General features: G+C 35.5%; 1 protein-coding gene across 1 annotated transcript in view; it reads left to right on the top strand.

Annotated features, from left to right (window-relative positions):
- Nucleotides 1-26,822, top strand: part of Vwde (von Willebrand factor D and EGF domains) — an 84,847-nt gene that overhangs the window by 25,275 nt on the left and 32,750 nt on the right. The window contains exons 7-24 of the mRNA XM_087901628.1: nt 740-878; nt 2,460-2,677; nt 3,088-3,161; nt 4,833-5,106; nt 7,596-7,804; nt 7,949-8,883; nt 10,363-10,499; nt 13,419-13,574; nt 13,681-13,785; nt 15,191-15,305; nt 17,209-17,459; nt 18,429-18,648; nt 20,582-20,719; nt 22,612-23,175; nt 24,548-24,643; nt 24,727-24,822; nt 25,503-25,598; nt 26,187-26,282. Coding sequence (XP_087757754.1) covers nt 740-878; nt 2,460-2,677; nt 3,088-3,161; nt 4,833-5,106; nt 7,596-7,804; nt 7,949-8,883; nt 10,363-10,499; nt 13,419-13,574; nt 13,681-13,785; nt 15,191-15,305; nt 17,209-17,459; nt 18,429-18,648; nt 20,582-20,719; nt 22,612-23,175; nt 24,548-24,643; nt 24,727-24,822; nt 25,503-25,598; nt 26,187-26,282 — 3,919 coding nt within the window. The remainder of the gene's footprint in view (nt 1-739; nt 879-2,459; nt 2,678-3,087; nt 3,162-4,832; nt 5,107-7,595; nt 7,805-7,948; nt 8,884-10,362; nt 10,500-13,418; nt 13,575-13,680; nt 13,786-15,190; nt 15,306-17,208; nt 17,460-18,428; nt 18,649-20,581; nt 20,720-22,611; nt 23,176-24,547; nt 24,644-24,726; nt 24,823-25,502; nt 25,599-26,186; nt 26,283-26,822) is intronic.

Here is a 26,822-nt window from a genome sequence, read left to right as displayed (position 1 = left end):
AGCAGGCCCGGCCTTTTCATGTTACAAGCCACTGTTTCTCATTAGATTATCAGAGAAATAACAGTAAAAACCAATTCTTTGGAGAGACAGTTAGGACTCGAGGCTGTGAGAACAATAACAAAAGATCTCCACTACTACACACGACTATTCTCTCGACAGGAATGACTCAGACTGTATCAATACATCACAGGAAATCTAATTTAGAAGACAAAAACTCATAAACAAGCTGAGGAGTTAGATGTTGTTGGTGACAACACCATTTTGATTCATATATTAAGTAGTACATAAATCTCAATGGTGACAGTAAATCCTTGAGAATAACCAGGTTCTCCTCTGGTTGTGTCAATAGGCATCAGCAAAGAAATGGGGGGGGGGAGCAAAGTCTCTCTTCCTCCATTCTCCAGAGTCCATGAATCCATCTTGGCCCCAAGGCTGTCCAACCTATATCGAGGAAGTGATTCAGCCTAAATTCAGAGTGGTGCTGGAACTCTCCGGATGTAACTCAATTGTAACTGAATGTTTCGTATATGTGTGTGTGTGTGTGTGTGTGTGTGTGTGTGTGTGTGTGTTACTGGTTTAATGTTAATTGGCTGCATTTAGTTAAATAGAACTCAATAATTGGGTTATTAACAGTTCACTAAGTGAAAGAGAATCTGTTGAGAAAAAATGTTTTCAAAATTGATCTTTAGGAATATGTTCTATTTGAACATCACTGACACATGTATTTTTCTCATATTAGTTAAAACCTGAACTGAGCACTATATCAGAAGATGGAAAGGAATACCAGCTGACGGTAGAGAGTACAATTCCTATTGTTTGTTCTGAATTTAGTGATCAAGGTTGCAAAATCTCATTAAGACTGAGAACCATCGAACAAGGTAACACACACTGAGTTCCATTCGATTTATTACATTTCCAATACTAACTGATCCCCATTCTCCTTTATAGTATGTCTATGGGCTGTGCTCAGATAAGAAAATGTTCCATGCTTATATCAAGCAATAGCTTAATTGTAACAACGATCTGATGTAAGGTCGAGTTGATTGGCAATGTGGTTCATGATTTTTCTTCCTGGGTTCAAGCACACTATTGAATCACCTTCTCTTCGTTATCACCCGTCATCTTTCCTTTCTGTACTTCTTCCTTATTGCTCATCTCCCTTCTCCTCTACCTCCCACTTGTTCTCTTGGCTTTGTTTTCAGAGATGCGGACAACTAGCTCAGTTTTCCAACAGTTCAAGCTTATGAAATTCAGGTCTCACAATGAATTCTGCACACTTCTCTCCCAAGTGTAAACTTTGTGTGGAACCTTGGGTCTTAATATTCTTCCATTTAAATGATTAATCTCATGGGTATCATGGTTAATGGCCCTTACACTATAAACTTGGGAAGTGAAGTCATAGACTGTGCTTAAGTGAGACATATTCCACCTTCCACTCAGAGAGCTGGCTAAGGCATTTGGATGTTTCCACTGTTTTTTATGTGTGTCTGAAAAATATGTTACCAGGAAAATAAAAAGGGAAACATTTTTCCCAGGATTTTGAATTGAGCACAGTTTATTTTTATGTGACCACTGTAATTTTATACTTGTAGAATCTATGTGGGCGAAAAGACAATGCTAAGGATTTATTTCTGCTTGAGCTTCAGGATGTCTTTTCTGTTCTGAGTTGGATTTGAAAACCTGTTCCTTTATATATACCACTTTGGGACTCTGTTCTTTTGTTTATAGAAAGAATAAAAATTATTCAAATTAACTATAACTTTTGTTTGTTTGTTTTGTTTGTCGAGAGAGGGTTTCTCTATGTAACAGCTCTGTCTGTCTTGGAACTTGCTTTGTAGACCAGGCTGGCCTGAAACTCACAAAATTCTCCTGAGTCCTGCAGTTGAAAGTGTTCACCACCGCTGCCTGATTGCCATTTCTCTTTTTAAAGTTCTGTTTTCATTTTCTTTGTTACTGTTCTCTTCTCAACATTCTTTTCCTTTTTCTTTGTTACTTAAGCACAGGATTATTTTGAGTTTCTGAATATATTAGATACCTATGAGAGGAATAAGATTATTATTCATGATCAACAAATCGGTATCATACTCTTTCTAATATGCATATTTATACATCAGAAGATGTATACAATTAATGTTGATGAAACCACGGTACTAACATGTTTATTAACTTATCCTGCCTATGTTATTAATTGCTTTTGAATTTTATCTAATACACATATGTTAGTTGCTGATTGAAAATAGTTGTGACTATAAATATTTGTTTAAATATATTTAAAGCTAATATTCATCTGTAAAGATTAAGCAAATTCAATAGCTTTATTTTAATTTAGAGTAACATTACAACATATTTGTTAAATTATTTAAAAATATTATTTGAATCTTAATGTTTCTTATTACTCAAATAACTGAATTTGATTTGTACATATCTGCAAAAAAATTAAATGTTTTTTCCCTAAGTAGGTAAAGAACACCTGGGCTCAAATTTGGCATTATCTTCCTGTCATGTGGACCTTCACCAGAATTCTTCTTGTAGCAATGGAATATGTAGCCATGCTGTTGTGTACTACACTGCTGTGACAGACTTTTCCCGGGATGGAGACAGAGTTACAGACATCATGGTGGAACCCATAGTCAGTGAGGATGTCCTGTGGGAAAAATACATTCCAGACAGCATCCAGGTGACTCATCAGAAAAATGACCTTTGTAACTTAAAATTTTAAAAGATATGTTTGTGCCACGATGTTTGCTTTAATTGTTGAGTGGGGCTGAAGGGATGGCTCAAGGGCTCTCTTTTCTCCTAGCAGGCCCAAATTTGGTTCCTAGCCCCATGCAGGGCAGCTAACAACTGCCTGTGACATCTCCTTCTGGTCTCTGTCGTCACCTATTCTGACTTGGCATATATACACAGACTGATTAAATAAATAAATAAACCTTCTAAAATTACTCGATATTTTTATTTTTAAAATAATTTCACTTTTAGAAATTTATAAAAGAATTGATTTATTATTAATTGCACTTGCTCAATAATTTGCTGCATATCACTAGCCAATAATCAATGTTAACCTTTAAACATATTTTTCTTCTGAAGATCAAAGTCAAGGACGTCCCATCAGCATACTGCTATTCATTTACTGACCCACACATAATTACCTTTGATGGCAGGTAATGTTCTATTTTTTCTCCTTTTGTATTCTTTATTTTCTTTTTTTTTCTATTTATTTATTTATTTATTTATTTATTACTTACAATTTTCCACCTCCTTCCCACCTCCCATTTCTCTCCCCCTTCCCACCTCCCCTTCCCTCTCTAGTCCTAAGAGCAGTCAGGGTTCCATGCCCCGTGGAAGTCCAAGGTCCTCCCCTCTCCATCCAGGTCTATAAATGTGAGCATGCAAACAAACCAGGCTCCCACAAAGTCAGTCCATGCAGTAGAATCAAAACCCAGTGCCATTGTCCTTGTTTTAAATATCACACTCTTTTGTCACCTCTTTGTCTTTGTCTATGATTTACACATTCACTGATTTACTTCTAGACGTTAGTGTATTTATGTTGAATAATTTTGCCTTAACTTCAGTCCTGGGTGAATAATGCAGACAACCAGTGAGACTAGATATTTGCACAGATGTAATGACGATTTTTACAATTATGTAATCTATAATCATTTTTGCTTGGCCGTCTATTTGTGTTTGATAATGTGTCAGTTTTCATTGAGAATATTTACTGTACTGTATGTTTAAATAATAGCAGAATAATCTTTGAATTATTTTTCTTAATACTAATTCCTCTTACTTGATGACAAAAGTATTTATTAATTTTTACCATAAATTTTTTTACAGTTATTTCTGGAATTTAAGTAAAATGCCTAAAGTTATGAAAAGGGGATCAAGATGATACTGATTTTATTGTCTGGATAGAAAAATTTGAATTTGGGGATACTCTTATGAGGAACTCATGAGGCTAAGGTATTTTTAAGAAGAAGACAACTCCTTCTGTAGTAAAAACTTTCTTCATGCTGACAGATGTTTTAAACATACTATGATAGATGTCAGCAAAATGATTCCTGAGTGAAGAGTTGTAAAACCCTCTATTAAAAATAGCACTGCAAAGATATCGTATGCAGAAATCTTTCATGGCTGTCCTTGGAGAGTTAGCTGCCTCGGTGAGGAACCCTCAAGAACGCACAGTGTGAGGCACTTAATCTGTGTGCTCATTCCATAATATTAGTTGAAAAAGATTTAGGTGACAAGCATGTTCTGAGTGCCGAGGGTTAGGCAGTGAATGAAGTTAGGAAGTGAATGAAGAATAATTCTCTCTGCCCTGGATGAACTTTGGATAGAAGAAAAAATACAAAAGCACAACTATCAATAATAACAACAGTAATAAAACAGTGTTGGAAGCAAATACATACCAGGAAGAAAATTAAAACAGGTAGAAAAGAATGGAGGTAGAGGTCATGATTAATGAAAAGAGTCTGATTATCAAAAGCCATTAAATAGTGGTCATATTTGACAAATGCTTCTGGTAAGAAAAAAGTTAATTGCATGCATACACAGTGAACATGTTTGCCTTTAATTAGAGAGCCTGATGGGTGGGCAAAAAGAAAAAAAAGTTGTTGGAAAGAATGAAGGTATATATGGTCACTTTGAGTTATTCATGAACACAAATCAATCTACAGAATCATAAAGGTGCTGAAAATACAAATTTCTTAGTATCATATCAAAATACATTGACTACTTATACATACATTTAAAAACCTTTTCATATTACATTTATATCATACTTTATATCATACTTCATCCTGATTGTTAATGTAGTTGACGTTTCCTCCTACTAGGGTATATGATAACTTCAGGACTGGAACATTTGTACTTTATAAGAGTACGTCACGTGATTTTGAAATACATGTGCGCCAGTGGGACTGCGGGAGTCTTCAGTATCCTGTGTCATGTAACTGTGGCTTTGTTGCGAAAGAAGAAGCTGACATAGTGACTTTTGATATGTGCAGTGCTCACTTGCATGAATATCCACAGTATTTATTTGTAAAGAGCCAAGATTCATCATCAAGCAACATTAGAATAACTGAATCTTATTTAGGAAGAAAAATCACGGTATGTGAACAGAGGTCAAAGTTTAATATTCAAAATAATTTTCTCTTTATCATTTATAAATGGGGCACTGTTATGTTTTAATATTAGCTTGTTGAAGAAAACATCATACAGAAGGTAACAGATGAGTATGGTTAAAATACAGTATATACGTGTATATATATACATATATATATATATAAGATATATGAGAATATTATGCTCACTGATATGAAAAAGGAAAGAAAATGACTTTAAATTGACTCAGATATTGGAAAAAGGCTTCTTTTCTAACCTGCTATTCAAAATGGAACACATCTTTAAAAGTTCTAAATTGGCCCTTTAAAACATATTAATGTTACAGTTTTGTGGATTAGTTCACAAAACTATTTGGCAGTGCCTGATAAATGTATATAACATAAAAATAACAATTAAAAATCAATATTTAAGAAGAGTTAAGAGGTTTTCAGATGAATAGAGTCTGTTACTACTCCAGAAGCTGGTAAATATTTGAAAGAAATAATCATGAAAATCACCAGCGAAAGCCCCAAATTTTGTTTTATAAATATTTTATCACGAGTATTTACAATGATATTATTTCAGACCAGTGAGCAAGATATTTATATCTTAAGGTCATGCTCACCTTCTCATCTCTCAAAAAGTAAATTCTTGGTAACTATATTTTAATTTAAATAAAAATTTAAATGTGTTATAATTTTATAACACCGAATAATAACTTACAAACAAAGCATTATTTATCTGAATTCTCTCATTCACAACCAAATGCGAATCAGGAATCAGAAAAACATTTGCTATATATGTAGCACAGTATATAGAACATTTGTATTATATATATACATATATATATTTATATACATAAAATCAGTCATTTATAAAACTGAATAACATCACAAAGCACCGGGTGTGGCACATGCCTCTTATCCCAACACTTTGGAAGCCAAGGTAAGAGAATAATGAACTCAAGATGAATCTGGTTTCCATAGCAAAACTCAGTCTCAAGGAAATAAATAAATAAAAACAAAAAGATAATTGACAGAGGAATGACACTGAAAATAGGCCTAAACGTACAAAAATCAACAGAACATTAACATATATCATCAGCAATTAAATAAATAAATAGTACTACCTTTCCTATACTATTGTCAAGAGTAGAGACAATGAAAAGGAATTTCAGTCTTTCTGAGGGACTCTATGTGTATGCCATCTTGGAGTTTGTTGTTAAGGATGTGGTCAACTTCAGTGTTGCTCACTGCGTCTCTCCCTGTGAGGAGATAGGACGAAAGCTAAATCAAATGAGACACGTAGCTGAAAACATTATGGTAAAGAAAATGAGGGAGTGAACATTTGTTAATTGTTAGGCAGAAATACAAAATGCAGAGTTTGGAATAAGTTTGACTATCTTAGTGAGTAGGAAAGGAGAGTTTGTTTATATTTGAAGAGAAATTTTCATAATGAGTGCACACCATTATTTTTATCAGGGGACAGGGAGTGTGTATAAGCTGAAAAAGAAACTCGGGTTATGTGTCTTCAGTGCTTTTAGGAAAAGTCATTTTGTCAGCTATTTTTTCCAGGTTGCCCTAAGGACACTGTTGAGCCTAGGAGCAGTGGTTCATGACCAGATGGCACTGGCTCTTAGGGCCATTTGGTCTCTGCTTACTCTGTTGCCGCTTTCCCAGCAACCTATGTAACTTAGCAGTTGATTCTGTTTGCTTACAGGCAGCAAAAGAATATTGATTCGCTGCAAGGCCTTGGGTTCCTGCCAAGTATGTTTATTAGTGTAAATGAATGACTTGGCAGAGCTGTTCTCTACTACATTCCTATCCTCCGAAATATGACTTTGTTAACTTTACCCTGACTACTTTTAACTGTTTTATTCACATAAAATATTGTTTCTTTATTCAAATAAAATATTATTATTTTATGTAAACTATTAAAGAAATCACCAACCATTTGTTTCAATGATGTGCTCTGGAGAGAGGGCTCCATAGTCAAGAGCACCGGCTGCTCTTCCAGAGGACCCAGATTCAACTCCCAACCCCTACATGGTGGGTCACAACTGTCTACAAGTCCAGTCTCAGAGGATCTGACACCCTATTTTGCCTGTGAGGGACCAGGCATCCACATGGTGCTCACAGATATACATGCTGGCCAAGCATAAATGTACACGAAAATAAAAATTTAAAAAATTGAAATTGTGACCAAATTTAAAATCTGCAAATCATAGAAATGCATTGTTTTGAAATGCATTATTAAACGAAAGTTTTCACATAAAATAATATCAATGTTCCATTCTTTGTGTGTATGGGCAAACAACTTTCTTCTATCTTTTTTTCCTTACCATATGGTTGCTGGGAATTGAACTCAGGACCTTTGTAAGAGCAGCCAGTGCTCTTAACCCCTGAGCCATCTCTCCAGCCCTCTTATATCTTATATACATCTTAACCCACTGAGTTCAGCATCTCCCATCCCAGTGTCCGTTTCATTGTCTTCAGGTTTGGTTCTCCTCTGGAGCGTTCATCCGTGCTGACCTCAGTGTGTGGGGTATGAGTATAACACTCAGGGCCCCTAGTTTAGACTATGGAAACACATTAGGGCTCTGTGGCACTTTCGATGAAAACCCAGAAAACGACTTCCATGACAAAAACGGGATCACAATTGATCATGATGCCAACAATTATCTTGCTTTTATCAATGAATGGAGGTGAGAATTACACTATTTATTATTCATTTATTATTGTTTACTATGAAGTTTGAACAGTGGTCCCTCAACATTCTGCCTTTCCCACAATATATTTGTGGAGAAAATATTCTTGTTCAAATAACTATCCTGTTTTTCATCTGGAAGGCTTTTACCAGGAAGAAGCATGTTTGACAAAAGTCCAGCTTCCCAGCAGTTTCTGGCGAAACTATCCTACTGTAGCTGCCTTTTGGGTACCGCCTTGCAGCATCTGGATAGCGGCTCTCACTTAGAAATGGCTTCCAGCTGCAAAGACCACACAGACATCCAGTTCTATTCCTTGATACCAGGCCTAGATGTTACCTCTGAATATATCGAGACAGACGCTCTTATTAGAAAAATAAGCACTCATGCACCCGAAGAAGAAAATAATTTGAATTTCTTACTCCAAGAAAAAGCCCATACAAACATAACCAAAGTGGAGTTACGTTTGCAGCATCCTGAAAATGAGACACAAAACCCATTGAAATTTTTCAGTAATGAGAGGCACACACAGGCCTGGGAGATCAGGAACAATCCACAAAACAGACGGAAACGGCAAAACTTGAAGGACTTGTTTCCCATGTTCGACTTCCAGAGTTTCGGACAAGTCAACCTGCAAGAGTTTTCTTACTTTTTCCCCGAGGACCACAGTGAAGACAGCCAGCAGGAATTTGTGCCCTCGTGGCCCACAGCTTCGGGCCTCACTGAACTGAGCATCTTGGCTCTCTGTCAGCAGACTCTAGTCAACTCCAGCATCGGGAGGGTCTGTCTTCCCTTTCTTGGCAGTACACTAAACCGTGCTATAGACATGTGCGTGAATGACATTCTGCTGAAGGACGACGTGAGGTGGGCAGAAGCAGGAGTGGCCTTGTTAGAGAATGAATGTGAGAGAAGGATTCTAGAGGAAGGAAAACACGGCACTGAAGAACACAGGAAGTCAATAGCAGGCATTCTCCAAGTGTTCAAATGCCCCAATCTATGCAGTGGTCATGGCCAGTGTATGAACTGGGGCTGTGCCTGTTTCCCGGGCTACAGTTCCTATGACTGCAGTGACTCATATGGTAGGCAAATGCTCTGATGCTTTGATATTGAAGTTGGCATCTGATTAGGGAAGTGTCTTTTCCATGGTGTTTATTAAGTCTACAGTGAAAAGTATGTCAGTTGATATCTTAATGATTTCCCCAAGTGGTTCATCTTATTCAAAGTCAAGGCAGATGCCCCTGTCACCGCTCCACCGCACACTGCCATTTGATGGCCTTTCTGACAGCTCTTGATTCTTAGGAACTACTTTCATCTCCGTTGCGATTCCCTGAAACCGCCAGGCCCACCCAGGCGCAGGGTCTTTGTACACAGTGGGTGCTCCTGTCTGCAGAGAATGACCTTTTGCCTAGACCTCATCATTTAGTATGTCTTAAGCACTGTTTTATGTTGTTCTACTACGTATACTAATTTTCTTAAAATTGTCTTTCTTTCGGCCCATTTTGGGAGCTATTTTGTCTCAGTATTAACTTAAAAAATTCCTAGTAGTTTTTCCTCACACAGCCTCATTTTTGAATTCTCCTATAATACAGTTAATATAAAATTTCTGTACATTACTGAAAATGCAATTTATACATTTTATTTTTTACTTTTTTAAACAATATCTGTACTTCTATAATAAAATTTAAGTTATATAGGGACTTCATTTGGTTTATTCCTGTACTTCATGTAATGATACTGTATGCAAATATATCAGTCAATAGACATTTGTTGCAGATGTGAAAGAATAAATACAATTTTTATGAAGATTTTGACAATTCTGAGCTCATATGCTTACAATGTGTCCCCTAAGGCTAGCTGTTAGATTCACTTAGGTTTTTCCAGGACTTAGGCAGGTGACTGAGCTCTTTCCCATGCACACATTCGCTTTAACAAGCAGCTCTCTCTGAGGCAGGTGAGATGTGTTCCCTAAGGCCACAGTCAGGGAAAGGCCACATGAAATCCAATGAACTCTGAGTGCTAGGAGAGGTATTCCCTGCCAGTGACTAATAAACTCACAGGTATGTTATCAGACAACAAAAAATATGGGTGATACTGGAATAGGAGTGTATACACACTTTGATATTTTTTCTAATACTGAAATAATTTTTGAAATGTAAATATTGCATCACTAATTAAGCTATGTTATTACAGCACCATACTTTACCTGCAATCCATCTATTTCTCTCAAACCAATGTGGCAAAACAAAGAGGTCTATTTTATGATAGTAGTAATTTATTAATTCCACCTTTTATTGATAACAAATATCACTGAAATAGGGAAATTTGTTTTAAGAGTAATCAGCATGTCAATTCTATTCTTTCGATGGTTAACAAAAGTTCTTTAAAACAAGATTCTTAAATGTTTAAGTAATTAATTACTATACATAATGTTTTGAGATTATTTCGAAATGTTATTTGACCTATGCTTTTAATTTAGACTTTCAAGATAATAATGCAGAATTGTTTTTTACTGCAATTCACAAAGCAAGTGCTGCTTATTGTCATTCTCTTTTCTAAAGACGTAGCTCCTGAAATTACAGAGCTTGAGAATGCCGGATTCTGTGACATTCAGAAGCAGAATTGTGTTACAGTGAGAGTTTTTGGTCAAGGCTTCAAAGAATCACCTTACAGCAAGTGTGACGTTTCTAAGCTAGAGGTATGATAAGCGCAGACTACAGGTACAGTGTTTAAAATAATTTAGTTATGAGTTCTTCAGGTTAATTTTGCCTATCAGATACCAACGTGATCCCAGGGTGTTCAACCCACTGAAAAAAATTGGGAAAATGGCCAAGCTGCTTTTTCAGTAAAACTACCCTGTGAACTTTATTAAGTGTTTCATATCTTTTTGGGGGAGGCATTGGGTCATGATTTTCAGTAATGATTGATTAAAAACTAAAAGAATATCAAATTTGTTCTATGGAAGTGTCTTCCTTTCTTGGACTGGAAAGCACAGAGGATGGCAATGGTTTCCAGGCACGGTCTCTGGCAGGGCATGTAGGCGATGGAGATCCCTGGATACGCCTTTACAACGCAGACATGGGGATAACCGTGCTCATTGTTCATGTCTCCCTCACTATGGATTTCCGACTTGAACATACTCCCAGTCCATCCCCCATCAGTGTTTGTTTCTCAAGGCTAGAGAAGCTGAGCATTATTCTGTTGAGTGTGAGCATATCCCCATGCAACTTTTTGTGAATTATATGATTTTCCTCTTCTTTATTCAAGTATAACTTACTGTAAGGACATGATTTTAAATTTGGGTGTTCATTTGGACAAGTTGAGACCGAAAAACAGTCCATCATACGTTTGCATTCTTACCTTTTCTCTAAGGTGATGAAGTGAGGTGTGACTCTGACACTGAGAATTTACTGAAGAAAATAATTTTTGCGTATGTTTTACTTACTTAGTTATTGCGCAAGGATGCTCACACCATTCTGTCATGCATAGTTCCACTAGGGTTTCAGTATCAGGGGAGTAGCATGTGGTCTTGATATAACTGATAACATGAGATTGTGTGACCATAAATGTTTGAACAGAAAATTTTACAAATTTATAGTCTCTTGGAAAGTACTTCTTGTGCTTGCTTTGAGATGTACTTTATGTGCTGTGATTTTTATGTCTCTCCTTTCCAAACATCTGACATGGAATTTTTGAATTCCCCAAATATCATAGTGGCTTGTAGGAGAAAAGAAGCAAATTTGATTGCCAAACCCAAGATTGTCACATATAAGAAATACTTATGTTATACTGAAGTTGAATCAGTCTCTGCTCTCCCTAATTTTAAAAATTGAAATATAGTTACATCGCTTTGCTCTCCTCCTATATTAAACCTTTCCTGTATGAGTCTCTCTACTCCTTCTCAAATTTCTGGTCTCTTATTTTTAATAACTATTGTTACATAGCAATCAAATAAGAGTTCATTTAATGTTGCTTGTACATATATGTTTATATGGATGTCCACGTGGTGCTGGAAAACAACTAGCTAGGCCTAATCTTAACATCCAAGCATAAAACCTGTCTAAAGTGGGTTTTAAAGACTTTCTTGACTCACTCTTTATCCTGCATAATTTGTCACAATTGAAAAATCATGCAGCTATATATAGTCTTTGGCATTTGTTGAAAGCCTCAGGCTTCATTAGAATGGGTGATACTACATTTCCCCTAAGCTGGTGTCTTCCCCTTTGTTACAGCTAGTCACTGCTCGTAAATGTGTCAGTGAATAAAGCATGCACACACGTCTCTCTGTCATCTGTCATCATTTTATCATTTATCCTTCCACTTGTCTGTCATCTGTGTGTCCATCATCTACCTTCATCATCCCCATCTATCTACTCAGCATCTCTTTAATCTACCATCTTCAGGAACTGACAGGATCTCTGATCCTAGTGGAATGACACGGGTTCACTCTACTACCCTTTCCCTATCTGTTTTTTCTTCACAAATAAAACACAGTTTCACATCCCCAATATATAAACCTATTTTGTCATCCTTGACTAGATTAGATGTGGGGCTTTTGTAGTATACCTTATTTCATCTCAGTTATCATTACAAAATGATATATTCTATGTCTTTTCTGTTGTGTTTTCTTTATTAGAATACCAGTGTGTATATGTGTGTGTATAGAGTTTAACACATAGGATTGGATGGATATGGTTTAAATACTGTACACATGTAAGAAAGTCTCAAAAGTTAAACTATTTAAGTTAAAAAGACTATCCTCAGCACATAATAGACATAAAATATAGAATATGAAGTATGTAGGAGCATATTTAGTCATCACTTTGGGTCTACATTTTTGTAGAGGGGTAGAACTTTTATCTTAAGGATGAGTCATTGGCTGCAGCCTGGTTTCACACAAGAAATCAAGAGATCCTACATCTGTCCCCTCCCCCCCCACAGGACAGGATTTCTCTGTGTTGCTAACATTCCTTAAGAATAGCTATAATTACAGTCTGGAGACATTCCTTTCATTCCTCCTCTGCTAAAGGAACCACTGACAGAACTAACAGACTGCTCCTCCAGGACTATAAATATCTGCACAACTTCAGGATGTCAATCACCAAGTCTTCAAAGCTAGGTAGACTATTCCACACAAACTGGGGTAATGTCTCTGTCCTTGCCCTTTCCTGCAGACCTAAATGCTGAGGCACTATTAAGTTGTACAACCAATACTACATGTTTGAAAATATTCGTGCAATCAGGATGTATTTTTATAAATATGAATTCAGATGTTGTCAGTAAAATACATCCTTCTAGTTTTTAGTATAGTTATCAGTGTTCAGAATATTATTCTGTCTCTTCTTCTTCACACACAAAAACGTTTTACAGTACATAAAATAATAGGGAAGGTTTTTCATTTATCAAACTACATGATGTATATATTTATCATTCTGAATAAAACTTATTTTAATGTTATAATTTTCTAATTGTATATCCCATAATGTGTGTATATATATATACATAATTTATATATATACACATATATATAAAATTTCTATGTTGACCATATATAATTTAGTAACAAAGTACTTCTGCGATTTAGAATCAGTTAATTGACTTTTCATTACATCTTCAGTATAATGGCAGTGAATGGGTGCTTGGAGCAAGTGTCTACACGCAGACAGTCTTTCAAGACAACAGTGCAGTTGATTGTCAACTACCCATTGATAGCCAGCATTTTGATACTATGGATCTCATGGGGGAGAAGTTCTTTGCAAAGTTTCAATTAAAGGTAACAAATAAAAGTTATCATTTATGCAAAAACAAAATTTCCCAATGGATTGATGAGGCAATGTTTAGAAGAAGAAGTAATCTTACTGTAAAACTATATCCCACAGGTATCTAACGATGGTTATGCATTCAGTAATCCCAAGATAGTGACTATATATGATGGTGCTTGTCAAATTTGTGAATTCCAGGAGAATGACTCATGCATTATGAAGGTATATATCTTGTTTTCATAGTGTATAATGCATGCATTCACATGTTTTTGGCATATTATGGTACTTTTCCAACTTTCTGTTAGAATGGCATCAGCAAATTCCTACCTCACATTTGCATGAGTCTAACTGAAATTGATCATCATCCTATAACTCTTGTGGATGTTACAAGAAGGAAAATATTGCTTCTTTTAGCATCTTAAGTGGCAGAATGTTTTCTCCATGAAACACTAAAGAAGTTATATGAAAGTAGCAAATATAAAATATATCTAATGCTTTTACCAAAAGTTGTACTGTTTTTGTTTGTTTTCTGTTTTTTCCCTTTTCATCGCCTACAAGACTTTCTCACATGAAAATTGATGACTTGATGAGCACCATTAATTAACCTCATATCTTTCAACTCTTCAAAGTCAAGGACCATAAAACTAGTATCCACACATATGAAGATAAAACAATTTGTACCTTTTATTTTTTCTTGAGATAAGCATTCAGATTATGCCAACAAAATTTTAGTTGTAGAAAAGTAAATATTTTTTTATTTTATCTAAAATATTTTGTTTCTGCTTATTTGAAAGTGTTTTCAATGATGACTTTCAAGGTTGTCATGTCCCCTCAGCTATTTGTTCTGTTTTGTACAGCATTGTAAGTAGTCTCAATACAGTTGTTGCAAAATGAGCAAAAATAGTAAGTAATCATTTTTAAATGAATCTTTTGAGTAAGTTAAGGGGTGACTGCACCCCCTGCTTTCTCCCTGTGGCAGGTTCCCTTTCAGGGATGTCTTGACCTGTATCTATTATGAAGTGGAGGTAATTATGCCATGAATCTGGATTAGTAGTAGAATTCAAAGGACAAAGTTGGTTACAAAGGAAAACAGAAGATAACTGTTTTCAGATGTACAGAAAAAATGCCATCTTTATTAATAAAATACTGCCAGGAGGGGATAATAGACAAAAGTGGTGATTGTACTCCCTGTTTGTTACTTATAAGCCTCGTGATAGTATTTCATGACTTAAATGCATTTTTTCTTCTTTTCTTTCTTCTTTTTTTTCTCTTTCTTTTTTTTTCAAGACTGGATTTCTCTGTAGCTTTGGAGCCTGTCCTGGAACTAGCTCTTGTAGACCAAGCTGGCCTCGAACTCCCGGAGATCTGCCTGCCTCTGCTTCTTGAACACTGTGATTAATGGTGTGATCCACCACTGCCTGGCTTGCCTGCATTTTCTTATTTTTCCAAATTAATCAGTTCCATTGGTTTTTACATACAATGAACAATTTTCAAGGATGTGTTTGTGTTGAGTTTATGAAAACTCTTTCCTACTCCAAATATATATGCTGGTGTCTTTCTGTTTCTAGCTTCTATGTGTTAGGCATGGGATGTCTTATTGATATTTTCTTTTTTCAAATTCCACTAGGATAATGTTTGTGTTATTAATGGTCTCTGCTACAATGAAGGGGATAAAAACCCTACCAGCTCTTGTTTGGTTTGTAGACCCCAAATATCAAATTCTACTTGGTCATTTTTGGACAGTAAGTTCTTTATTAATTCAACTATTTCTTGCCCAAAAGTTTTAATGTGATTTTAAACCATAACAGATATTGATGTATTTCAGATAGATGAACAATGTATTTTTATTTAACATCTCTCATTACTTTGTAAATTTCTTTGCTTTAAGAAAACAAAAGGCAGGAGTATGTTTTTATATATGACTCCAAACACCAAACATCATCTTTGTTAACAATAGAATTGACATGTGTTTATTCACCAAGTGATTTCATAGCTGTCAAAATTTGTGACTATACATTCCATGATGGTACCAAGATAAAACTGATTACAATGTATCTCTTAGAACTTATTTTAATGTTAAATGATACATGACTATATATAATTTCTATCAACATGTTGTAATATTATAAGATATATTTTAATATTTAATGGTGAAGCAATAATTGTTCATGGAAAAAAGAAATAGGAATTTTTATTTCAGGTACACAACATTTTCTAAGTCTAGCTTTACTCTGTTCAGTTTTAAGACAAAGAATTCAGCTATTTCACTTTCAACATATATGAATTTATCTTTTATTATTTATGGTATTTAGACTCAGTACTCTGTAAAGTGCCTTTCAGTGCCCTTCTTATGTGATTCTGTGACAATAATCCTGTGTACAAATGCATTTAGGATACACTGTTCCATTCAAATTGTAGTCATATGGCATAGCTTCTTCACTTTCCCAAGTCCTACAGTAGTTCTGTATGAGTGAGTTCTTTCCTCACGTGGTGATCAGATATTATTAGTTGCATGGGATAGTAAGTAAGATATAGTAAGACATGAATCTCAGAGACTATATACATTTTTATATAGGTAGTAATCTTTATATTTACACAGTAATTTGTGATAGTACACATGTCACTATAAATGTAAACTTCATTGCTTTGTTAGATAACGTCATATTCACCACATAGGAACAAGATTTAGAGCCAAAGCCAATGAAAATTTGAGGGAAAATGGTGAAAGAGATAAAGAAAATAGAGACAACCTTCTGAGCTGAAGTCTGTCTTTTAATGGCTTTAGTATGACAGATTTGTGAATAAGTCATAGTGTTCAATGATAAGGAGTCTTAAAATAACTCTCATGTGAAGGATGAGGGAAATAAGACCACTATGAGGCTGCTTTTGAAGTATACAGGGAAAGATGGGGAGTCGTAACTGGGCTTTCTTGGCATTAGTGTGTCCTGTGTACACATGATGCGCTTCCAAGCCAGATGCCATGGTGAAGTTGTTCTCTTACTTCTGTTTAGCTAGCAGATGAGGAAAGTACACACACTAAAATATAAGACAGCTTAAACTACATTTTGAGATGTTTTCATCACGTAACGAAAACATTCCCTATTCCTGACACAGCTCCACTGGAGTGTGAGTTTGGTCACTGGAAGAGGGTAAGAGGAACAGGAGTCTAGTCTGAGTGTTTGCTCCCAATGGTTTCAAGTAGGGTAGCATGTAGAATAAAGAAACCGTAAGGATCTGAATGAAGGGTATAATCACAGGCAGTAATGGGCGGTGCCAAGGGAGAAAGTGAAGCTGAAAGAGTGAGCACACACAGAGTGATGGCTAAGAGCACCCGGATCCCTAAAGAGTGGAATGGTCCACACAGAGTTATTTAAGACAAAAGAGGAATGTCTCCAACCCAAAGAGTGGAAAGCCGCCTGTATGTCTTATGCAGTACCCAAAGTATTTACAGATTTGCTTTGCTAAACTGACCATAAACCTGCTGGTTACTTTTATATTTACACAGAATGGAAAACATTTAAATAACAGAATCACCAACCGAGCAGTTAATAAAACTTTAATCAGAATTAAATTCTTATTAGACACTTGTCTCTGTGGGAACTATCACAATCAGGCTTCTGTCCCTTCTGACTTTCTCTGTTGCAGATAACCAGCCCCCTGTGACACAGGCCCTGCAAGGCACATTTCAGGTATTTTACGGAGAAGACTTTGAATACCAGTTCGTGGCCTGGGATCCGGAAGGTTCTGAGATACATTTTATACTGGATTCTGGTCCTGATGGAGCAAGGATCTCCTCTGAAGGACTTCTTACATGGAAAACAGAGTCACTGACCCCTCAGAGATTCACTGTCCATCTTAAGGATAACTGCGAGGCTGAAACTATAGTCACAATGGAGGTCAGAGCCGTAATTATATACATCACCGCCTCTTTTACAAATACAACCATGTCATCCTAAACCCAAGTCTAAGACATAGTCTCAATGTCAAAGAGCAATGAAGTCACGAAATGTTGCATCTTTGACTGTTGCTTGTGACAGCATAGCACCTTAGAGACATTCTTAATCATGGGTCTAAACTGAAAGCCGACATTGTACTCCGTACTTGATAGACAAAGATGAGAATCTCATTGCCACTCCCAGGAAAGTCCTGACTAAAATGAGATCCATAATTATACTTTTTTCCTTCAAATGAAAGACTCTTGGATGCTGATTTAGAAACCAAAAATATAGAAAGAAGACATGAAAGAACTAATTGACAACTTTTCTTTATTGATATATGTAGTTAAGCCAGTCATAAGGCTTGAAGTATTATAAACTCTTTGTGATGTGCATGTGGGTTTGAAGTTTGTCATGTTCACTTTCACATAGACATGTGATGAAAAGTAATTGTGTTTGGTCATATTAGCCTGGAAACTGAAGTTATGGTCTGCTCTTTACCTGGATATACATAGGTGCTGACTGTCTTTAACATTTCTGATTTTGTTTCCTAGAGTTCTGTTTGTATTGCAGAAATGGATCATTCTAACTATGGAGTATGCTACATTACATACCTAAAAATCTGTATTTGGAAAGCTGAGGAAGGAGGTCAAAGGTCAAAAGTCACTCTGAACCAAATAGAATCTATTTGAAAAATTAGAAAGTAAAAATAAATTGTTCTACTTGGAACATTCTAAAAGTACTCCCCCTAGCACATATATTTTAGTTGTGCTCTCAAGAGTGGACATAATTGTTAGACAAGCATTTTGCAGAAATACATAATTTGATTATACTTGTACATAGGCTCTCATGCCTGTCACGATTTCATATTTAGAATTAGCTAAACATAATTTCATTAGAAGTAAAGCATTTGTTACTTGTCTTTTATAGGTGACTGTGAAGCCTTGTGACTGCTTGAATGGAGGCTCCTGTGAGTCAGATCAGAAATTTCCTCCAGGAAGTGGAGCATACCTGTGTGTCTGCTTGCCTGGTTTTCATGGCCGCCTTTGTGAAGTTGATGCCAGTGGGTGCCAGCCAAACCCCTGTGACCCTGGCAAATGTGTTAGAGACTTAAACAGTTATTCGTGTGTCTGTCCTTCTGGGCTCACAGGTCGGTATGGGTTCATTATGAACCAAGTGAAAATGTCAAAGAAGGAAATACTCCTTGGAATATTATTTGTATATATATATTAAATATATATATTATATATAAAAATATATATTATTTGGAGCCATGCAAATCTGTGTTCTTGGGATTTTGATGCATATTTTTTAAAGTCTGGCAAAAAGTATCACATAATACACACTGTTTATATCCTTATTATTTTAAAATATATTTTTTTAATTGTTTTTAATTACTTTCATATACTTTTGTAATTTTGTTTTCATATATTCTTGCAATTTTGCCTAATTTTAAGTCTTACAGCAGTCAAGGAAACTCTGTTGTATTTTATAGGCATTTCTATATCTCTCTTGCAAGTAAAAATACATTTAAACATATTGAAATATAACAGATCAGGGAACAAGGAGGCAGAAGGAGTGTGGGAGTCAGAGGGGATGGAGGTCACCAGGAGGACAAAGCCCTCTAAATCAACTGAGCAAAGCTCTTATGAACTCACAAACACTGAAGCAGCTAGAACAGGGCCTATATAAGTCTGCACCAGGTCCTCTGCGTATATTTTATAGCTTTAAGTTAAGTATTTCTATGTGTGAATGAATGGGTCTCTATTCCTGTGCCTTTTCTTGGAGGGTTCATTTTCTTCTGTGGCTTTGCCTTGTCCAGCTTCAATGTGATGGTTTTGTTTTATCTTTTTGTACCTTATTTTGTTAAAAAGAAGCATATATATAATAACAATTATTTTAAGGAGAATAAAAATATTATCACACAAAATGCTCCATTAATAACCTACTTTGTTAAATCAGAAACGGAAACAAATGAAATGCTAGCATACTCATTAATTGGTTACTTGTCCTTAAATGTCCAGTTCCAGAAATAACACATAAACTTAATAAGCTTTTATTTTATCAAATATTCGAAGGTCTTACTTAAAAATAGTTCTTCATTTATATAGATGTAATTATTAGATTAATATAGTCATTAAGTGGACTTTTCCAAAATATATCAGTTTTAAACTATATGAACAGAGCAAAATATTTACTTATCTTTTAATTTTTTTATAATTTTAAAGTTATCACTTGGACAGATGAAAGTAGATATTTCTTTTGTGTTTTGTTACAAACTGTATTTGAAAAATGTTTAACTATTGTCTCAGAAATATATATGTAACAAGGGATAGTATCTACTCATAATATGAATTTATTCATTCAAATAAGATGTTAAGCTTATCAAAGGGCACTATATCAGCTCAAAATACCTTATTGAGAAAAATTTTACATTTTATCATGTATAATTAAAAATTTCAAAGTTCTGTAATTTGACTGAATGAGATATCTTTAGCCTAAGTGTACAATGTTCCAAAAGTTAGAGTTTTAAAAGAAAAGTATGTATAGTATAGAATTGTATGTTATATACTGCAATTCTTAGCTTGAATATTAATAGACTGTTTCTTGAGACAGATATGGTTATGTTACTTATGCTAATCCATTCCAGGTTCACCTTCCTGGCCCTCTCTAGTGATGAGAATACTCGTCTTCTGTATAGAAAAACAGATTTGTGTGTGTGAATACCTGAGTTTGGCTTAAAAGAAGTGTTAATGGATTTATACTAGATTTCATAGTAGTTTTTAAATAAAGAGTAAATTATTTCCTCAGAAGATGCTTGGATTCTCTAAAGAAAGAGTAGGAGAATATGGCAGGTGTGGTGGCAGGTGTTTGCAATCCCAGAACTCAAGAAGCCGGAATATCACACATTTTAGGTTAACATGAGATACACATATAGTACCACGACAGCCTAGTCTACATACTAGCTCTGTCTAAAATTTCAGCAGAATAAAATGGAGTGTAAGTAACCAAACAGTGGGATGTTAAACGTATACTGGATTTCAAAATAAATAATGTGAACTATTGGTCTGTTTTTCCTATAGGCAAGAACTGTGAGAAAGATGTTGACGAGTGTGAATCTTGGCCTTGCATCCCAGGTGTAGAGTGCATCAATGTCTTTGGCTCCTACCATTGTGGTCCATGTCCAAAAGGATTTCATGGGGATGGGAACACATGTCACGGTAAAAGCCCCGGATTGCTGCTATGCTTTGTGTTGCATTTAACTAATTCGGGTCACTTAATTGCATTATCTTCTACTCACTTGTTCCTTCAGTATCTATGCATCATACTACATGGAGAACTAGATGCACAACATACAGAAGTGTGCCACGTCTGTCCTCCACTTAATAGATCACCATGTGGTACAGAGAAACGTGATGAGGAGCTCCGTGGTGCCAAAAAGACGTTTTGTGTGTTTTGATAGATGTGCCTGAGGGACACAAGATTACTATGCAGGGCATCTTTCCTGCCAGGCAGCTCAATGGAAGACCTTAATAGAGGCATGACTTGCGTCTAGATAGAAAGAGGCTACAGAATATCTGTGTAAAGGCTGAGGGAGGAGTGACTGACAGATGCAACTCCTATGGTTATTATCCAGGGACACAGAGATTTTTAGAGGAAAGGGGAAAAAAGAAACTAAGGGACATTAGTATTTTAAAAGGGAGTTCCAGAAAACAGCATCAAAGAATGATTTTTGTGGTACAATTAAGTGAATAAAGACATGCTTTTGATGGAAATTTGATCACCCAGTGATCAAATATCATCCTGGCCTCTCTGTCAGGATAACAAGTGAGAAAGTCAGTACCAACCCACTGGTTTTTCCATAAGACTGAAATAATTACTCCTGGGGTATTTTTATTGTGTGGAATAGTAAGGATTGTATAATGTCACACAAAATATGTCCTTTTCTTTGATAATTTTAATTCTGGCATCAGGAAACTCAAGAGCAAGGACCTAGTCTGGTTGTCCTCTTGGCTGGTAGATAGCAATATCATCACTGGGCCTTGTGTGTGTGTGTGTGTGTGTGTGTGTGTGTGTGTGTGTGTGTGTATGCATGAACTCTCCTGGTACCCCCCCACAGGATGACTGTCTTCACCTTCTTAGATCAGAGATCACTCTTCTCACCGAACACATTCAGAATTCCTTTAGCAAAGACTGCCTCCCCAAACACAGGCATGGTGAGGATTTACACTTTTACAGACAAATTTTCAGGAACGCAGGTCGTTCTGTATCTGAAGATTTGGTGGGAAAAAAAAAAGAACATCTTAATTGAATCTTTGATCTAATTTGAAAAGAGTTAGTTTCAAGTAACTTGTGAATCTTAGATTGTGATTCTTTGAGTTTCGTTTGCGATAGTTGAATTCTGGTGTGCTTCATGTACTGACTTACAGTTGAAACCATTTTTTAAAATGACTTTACTACAAACATTATGATTCTCATGAGGCTTGATAAAAGTGTCATTGAAGAAAAGGATGGTAAAACTGCCAAAAAACATAAAAATGTTGCTAGGCCAATAGATGGAAATATCCCCCAGTAGGTTATGGTCTTGGTTCGAGTCCAGTGCAGAAAACTTCCCTATTGTTTTTCCTACGACTAACAAGTTGCACCTCAGTTATTTTTACTTTTAGAAACAAAAGGGTTATATAATGCAACCTGTAATACATATTATCCTTGCTAATCTTCTTAATTCTTGGGTATCTATTATAGAAAAATGAACAAAGGGAATCTCAGAGATGCTTATTAGTGAGTGTTCACTTTCAAGTTAGCTTATTTTCTGTGTTACCTTGTGTATTCAAATAGGCTACAGTGTCCTTGAAGACTGGCGCACTATGACAACTTTTCATTACTTTATGATTCTTAGTCTTACATATTGTAAACCCCACATAAAAGAATGAATAACTTGGCACCAAACTGTGACTATTGCAGAACATTAGTAATGAATTAATTTTAATGAAATTTTAATTTATTATTAATTGAATTAAATTATAATGGATTATGAATTTGTTAATTATTGATTGATAATTAATGATTGATTCTAGTGAGCATTTCTATTCATTTTTTTGTTGTTACCTAGATTTGAGCTTGCAGTCACCATCACAGGAACACTTACTCTCAAGTCCAAGCTTTACTCGGAGTCCAGGAACAACTACCAATGAATTCTTAAACTCAATAGGCACCTCTCCCTTGTCAATAAGATCAGTTACAACTCAAATGGATAATACAAAGAAGTCAGTTTCTCATCAGACACCTGCTTATGAGCATGCAGATCACATTCTCAGTACAAATCTTACTCCCAGTGAGTCAGAAGTTCCTGCACAAAGTGGTACTTCTTTAAACAACAATCCTAACAGATCTCTTGGACAAATAAGAGATGTTATCCAGGGCACTTTCCAAACAGAGACGAGAAGGGATGATGCTCAAATTAGCAAACCTTTCCAAGGTTTTACTCAGCATGAGTTTGCATCCTTGACCACTGAAGAAAACACTGTCTTGCCAGAGAACTATGGAGCAACAAAAACATCAACTTGCACAGAAGCATCTTGTTTCCTGGGTGTTTCCTGTGTGCCAACCACCAATGGTAACTTCAAGTGTGGACGCTGCCCCTTTGGGTATTATGGAGATGGGACCAACTGCAGAGGTACTGTGAATTTCTTTGAATCATAGCGTGAAAATGGAGAGCTTAGATAACTAGGCAATTATATTTCTCCACTTTATTTATATTCATTCTGTTCAGTTTAATACATTTTGGAAAAGTGGATTTTCTGAAATGCTCTTTTTAAAATACTGTTACTGTTAGAAAATACCATTGCTACATAAGTATTACTAATACAGTGATACCTGCTCTAGTCTAAGTTCTATGCAACATTCTACTTTAACTATCATATAATCCACAACCACCTCACAGATTTAGTATGATTTTCTGTGTGTACAGATGAGAGAGCAGAGCTTTGTGAGTCTGGTTGTCTAGAATCAAGCAGCTAAAGAGACGAGTCACAGTTGTCAGTATCGTGACGAGTCACAGTTCTGAATACAAACCTGGTCAGTATTGTGGCCCAGCTTCTTTTCAGAACACGGTTGGCAGTCAACACCTCAAATTACTGACACTGACATACTTGCTCATTTTCACAAACTGTGATTTTCTGTAATTCCTCAAGTTCTTTTGGCATTTAAACAGTTTTTCTGTCCATTTTACAAGTATTGTTTGTCTATTTGTCCTGTATAGTCGTTGCCTTTGTATAATAAAAATAAAGATTTGGTCCTAAAACTGAGAAACTGTTTTTAGGTATTTTGATATTGTTCCTGTTATATCTTTGCTACTTTTATTGTTGTTGTGCATTTTGAATCGAGACTAAAATTAAGCAAAAGAAACAATTCAGTACTTCTATGTTCTTGGTATTACAACATCAAAATATAACAACAACAACAACAACAAAAATGAGCATTCTCTCTGTTTCCTGTAAGAATATAAAGTCTCAATGCCTGTATGTATATAACCTTAAATTGCTTATTATTAACAATAAAATGCAGCCATCTCATGTAATATGGCCACATGAGAAGTGTTATATTCCCACTGGAATATGTCAGGTGACTGAAGATGCTCAAGGATTCTAGTCGCATTAACTTTTGACTTCCCAGAACCTTGCTCTTTGGGATTCTGATCATCACTGTGCTATAATGAACATTTAGCTGTACAGTATCAGAAACTACATCACACTCTGCAACATGAGTGCATGAGCCAGTGCTATCGGACTAATTGCCACACAGTGTACTTTCTTAGTCTCGTAATTATTTTTCTCAATCAATCTTGAAACCAGTATAAGAAAAAGAATTATAATTAAATGTAGTAGATGTAGTAGCTGTGCATTATAATTCATTGAAATGTTTGCACTACAAAAGTTTTTAAAAACTTTATTTTTCATATAAATCTGAAGGCAAGATTATATATATATATATATATATATATGATGTAGTACGTCTATAGTTCTGACATTCTTCCTTGATTTTTGCAGCATTTTGTAGACGCTCATGTGGAAGAAACAGGGAATGTGTTGCACCAAATATATGCAAATGTAAACCTGGTTACATTGGTTCCAACTGTCAAACTGGTAGGTACATTATTCATTAGTTTATATAATAAATTTTCTTTGATAATCAATATTTTTAAGTCATGGGCTTTATTTTTATGTAGCCATCTGTCACCCTGCTTGCAAAAAACATGGAAAATGCATTAAGCCTAACATCTGTGAATGTCCTCCAGGGCATGATGGAGCAACCTGCGATGAAGGTGATAATTCCAATTAAAATCTCAAATATGGGCCTAAATACAGAGCTATTTCCTTGAAAATATTTTAAAAGATAATTTTCTTGCTATGTTTATGCTAATGAGTACTTTTCAATGCTTGGATAAAAGTACACAGTTTTAAAAATATTCACTATAATAATAATCCATTTTAGAGATTTAACCACATGGTGTTTTGCCAGAATATGTGTTTGGGCACCATGTACATGTAATTCCCGTAAAGGCCAGAAGATGGTGATATATACCTTAGGACTAGATTTACAAAAGGTTATAAGGTGCCATGTGTACTGGAATATCCAGAATTAGGGTTATCTAGAAAGCAGTCAGTGGCTCTTAACCATTGAGCCATCTCTTCAGCCCCTAATTTTGGAATTTTAAACTCTCAAACTTCAGAAATCAGAGATCCAAAAAACAAATATTTGTCTTCCAAAATCTGTTTTTGAGAGTTAGGTACAACTCATTCATAAACCATAACATGGTGCTGATTGATGATTGCTTTGTAATAGTGAAGCCATGTAGTAAATCCCCACAGAAAAGTAACTACACAGTAAAAGGGAACCAAGTTTATCCCAAATTGTTCTTATGGGGGGCTTTAGTGTAGCCATTCTGTATGAATGCATATGTGTAGACTATTAAACCTGAATTAATAGTATCTGTGTCTGCAGAACGTTGTAGCCCTCCTTGCCGACATGGGGGCACTTGCTTGCCTGGCAATCTCTGTACTTGTGCTTACGGATTTGTAGGACCAAGGTGTGAAACGTGTAAGTAAAGTTCTCTTGCAGTCTGCCATAATAAACTTTTGATGAGTTGATGGTTTCGTGATAAAGAAAACAAACCCACCCCTAAAGAAGTTGATGCATTAGAGGATGTAGGAGTGGCCACAAATGGGGTAAAGAAGTTCAAATGGACATGGTCGTAATCCTAATGTTTGGGAAGATAAGAAAGGCCAGTCATGAATTGAGAAGTAGTCTAAGTTACATACAGTGAAACCCTGTCTCATGAAAAAATGGATAAAGAAGTTTCTTCTGAATAGTGACTTACCTTGTTCTTTGAAATAAGTAAAATTAATACATATTAATTTGCATGTAAGTTTGCTTTATTTTATTTATTTTTTATTATGTTCACCACTTACTAATAATTTCCATAAGTACCTAATCCTCATTTAATGCTAATAATTTTATACTTTTGACATCTTTATCAGTAAGAAAATAACTGAACATGAGAGCTGGAGTGTATCTAAGCCAGAGTGTGAATCATCCTGGTCCTTCCTTGGTAGAATTTATTACTAGAAGTAGTTGACAGTTGTGAGCTAAATTTGACTTTCTTTTGTCTTTGTTTTGTGATCTTAGTAGTCTGTAACAAGCACTGTGAAAATGGAGGCAAATGTGTTGCACCAGATATTTGCCAGTGCAAGTCTGGCTGGTATGGACCCACCTGTAGTACAGGTAAAAATCAGCACTGCATACAATAAACATATCAACAAAAAGAAACCTTAAATATCTCAAAAAATCATACCTAAAATAACAAAACTGAACTGACAAGGAAGATATGAGGTTGTTTTATATAATACATTTTAAAAATTCTTACCTTCATCTTCTTGTTTTTCTGTTATCTGGAACCTTATGCTGTCTTGCATGTGATGTTTCCTAATCAGTATTGTCTTGCTTTTGTATGTCCGTCATTCACTTACCTGATATGGACACAGAACACCTGTCTTTGTTATAATTCCTCCATTTAAATTTCTCTCTCTTTTTCTTATCAGGACATAAACATTCTACTTTAGTAAACATTTATTCAATTCTGAATGTTAAGCATAGCCATCAGATCAATCCATTTACTTATCAGTATCAAATGTGCTTCTGATGACAGAAGTTTCTGTCCCACCCAGTTTCACAACTGTTCAGTCCCAAAGAAACACACAGAGGCTTACATTAATTATAAACTGTTTGGCCTATTAGCTCAGGCGTCTTATTAATTCTTACATC

Source organism: Myodes glareolus, chromosome 25 (assembly GCF_982192425.1).
Source record: "Myodes glareolus chromosome 25, mMyoGla1.1, whole genome shotgun sequence".
Lineage (NCBI taxonomy): Eukaryota > Metazoa > Chordata > Mammalia > Rodentia > Cricetidae > Myodes > Myodes glareolus.
The sequence above is the reverse complement of the archived record's forward strand: the minus strand, read 5'-3'. Positions and strand labels throughout refer to the sequence as shown.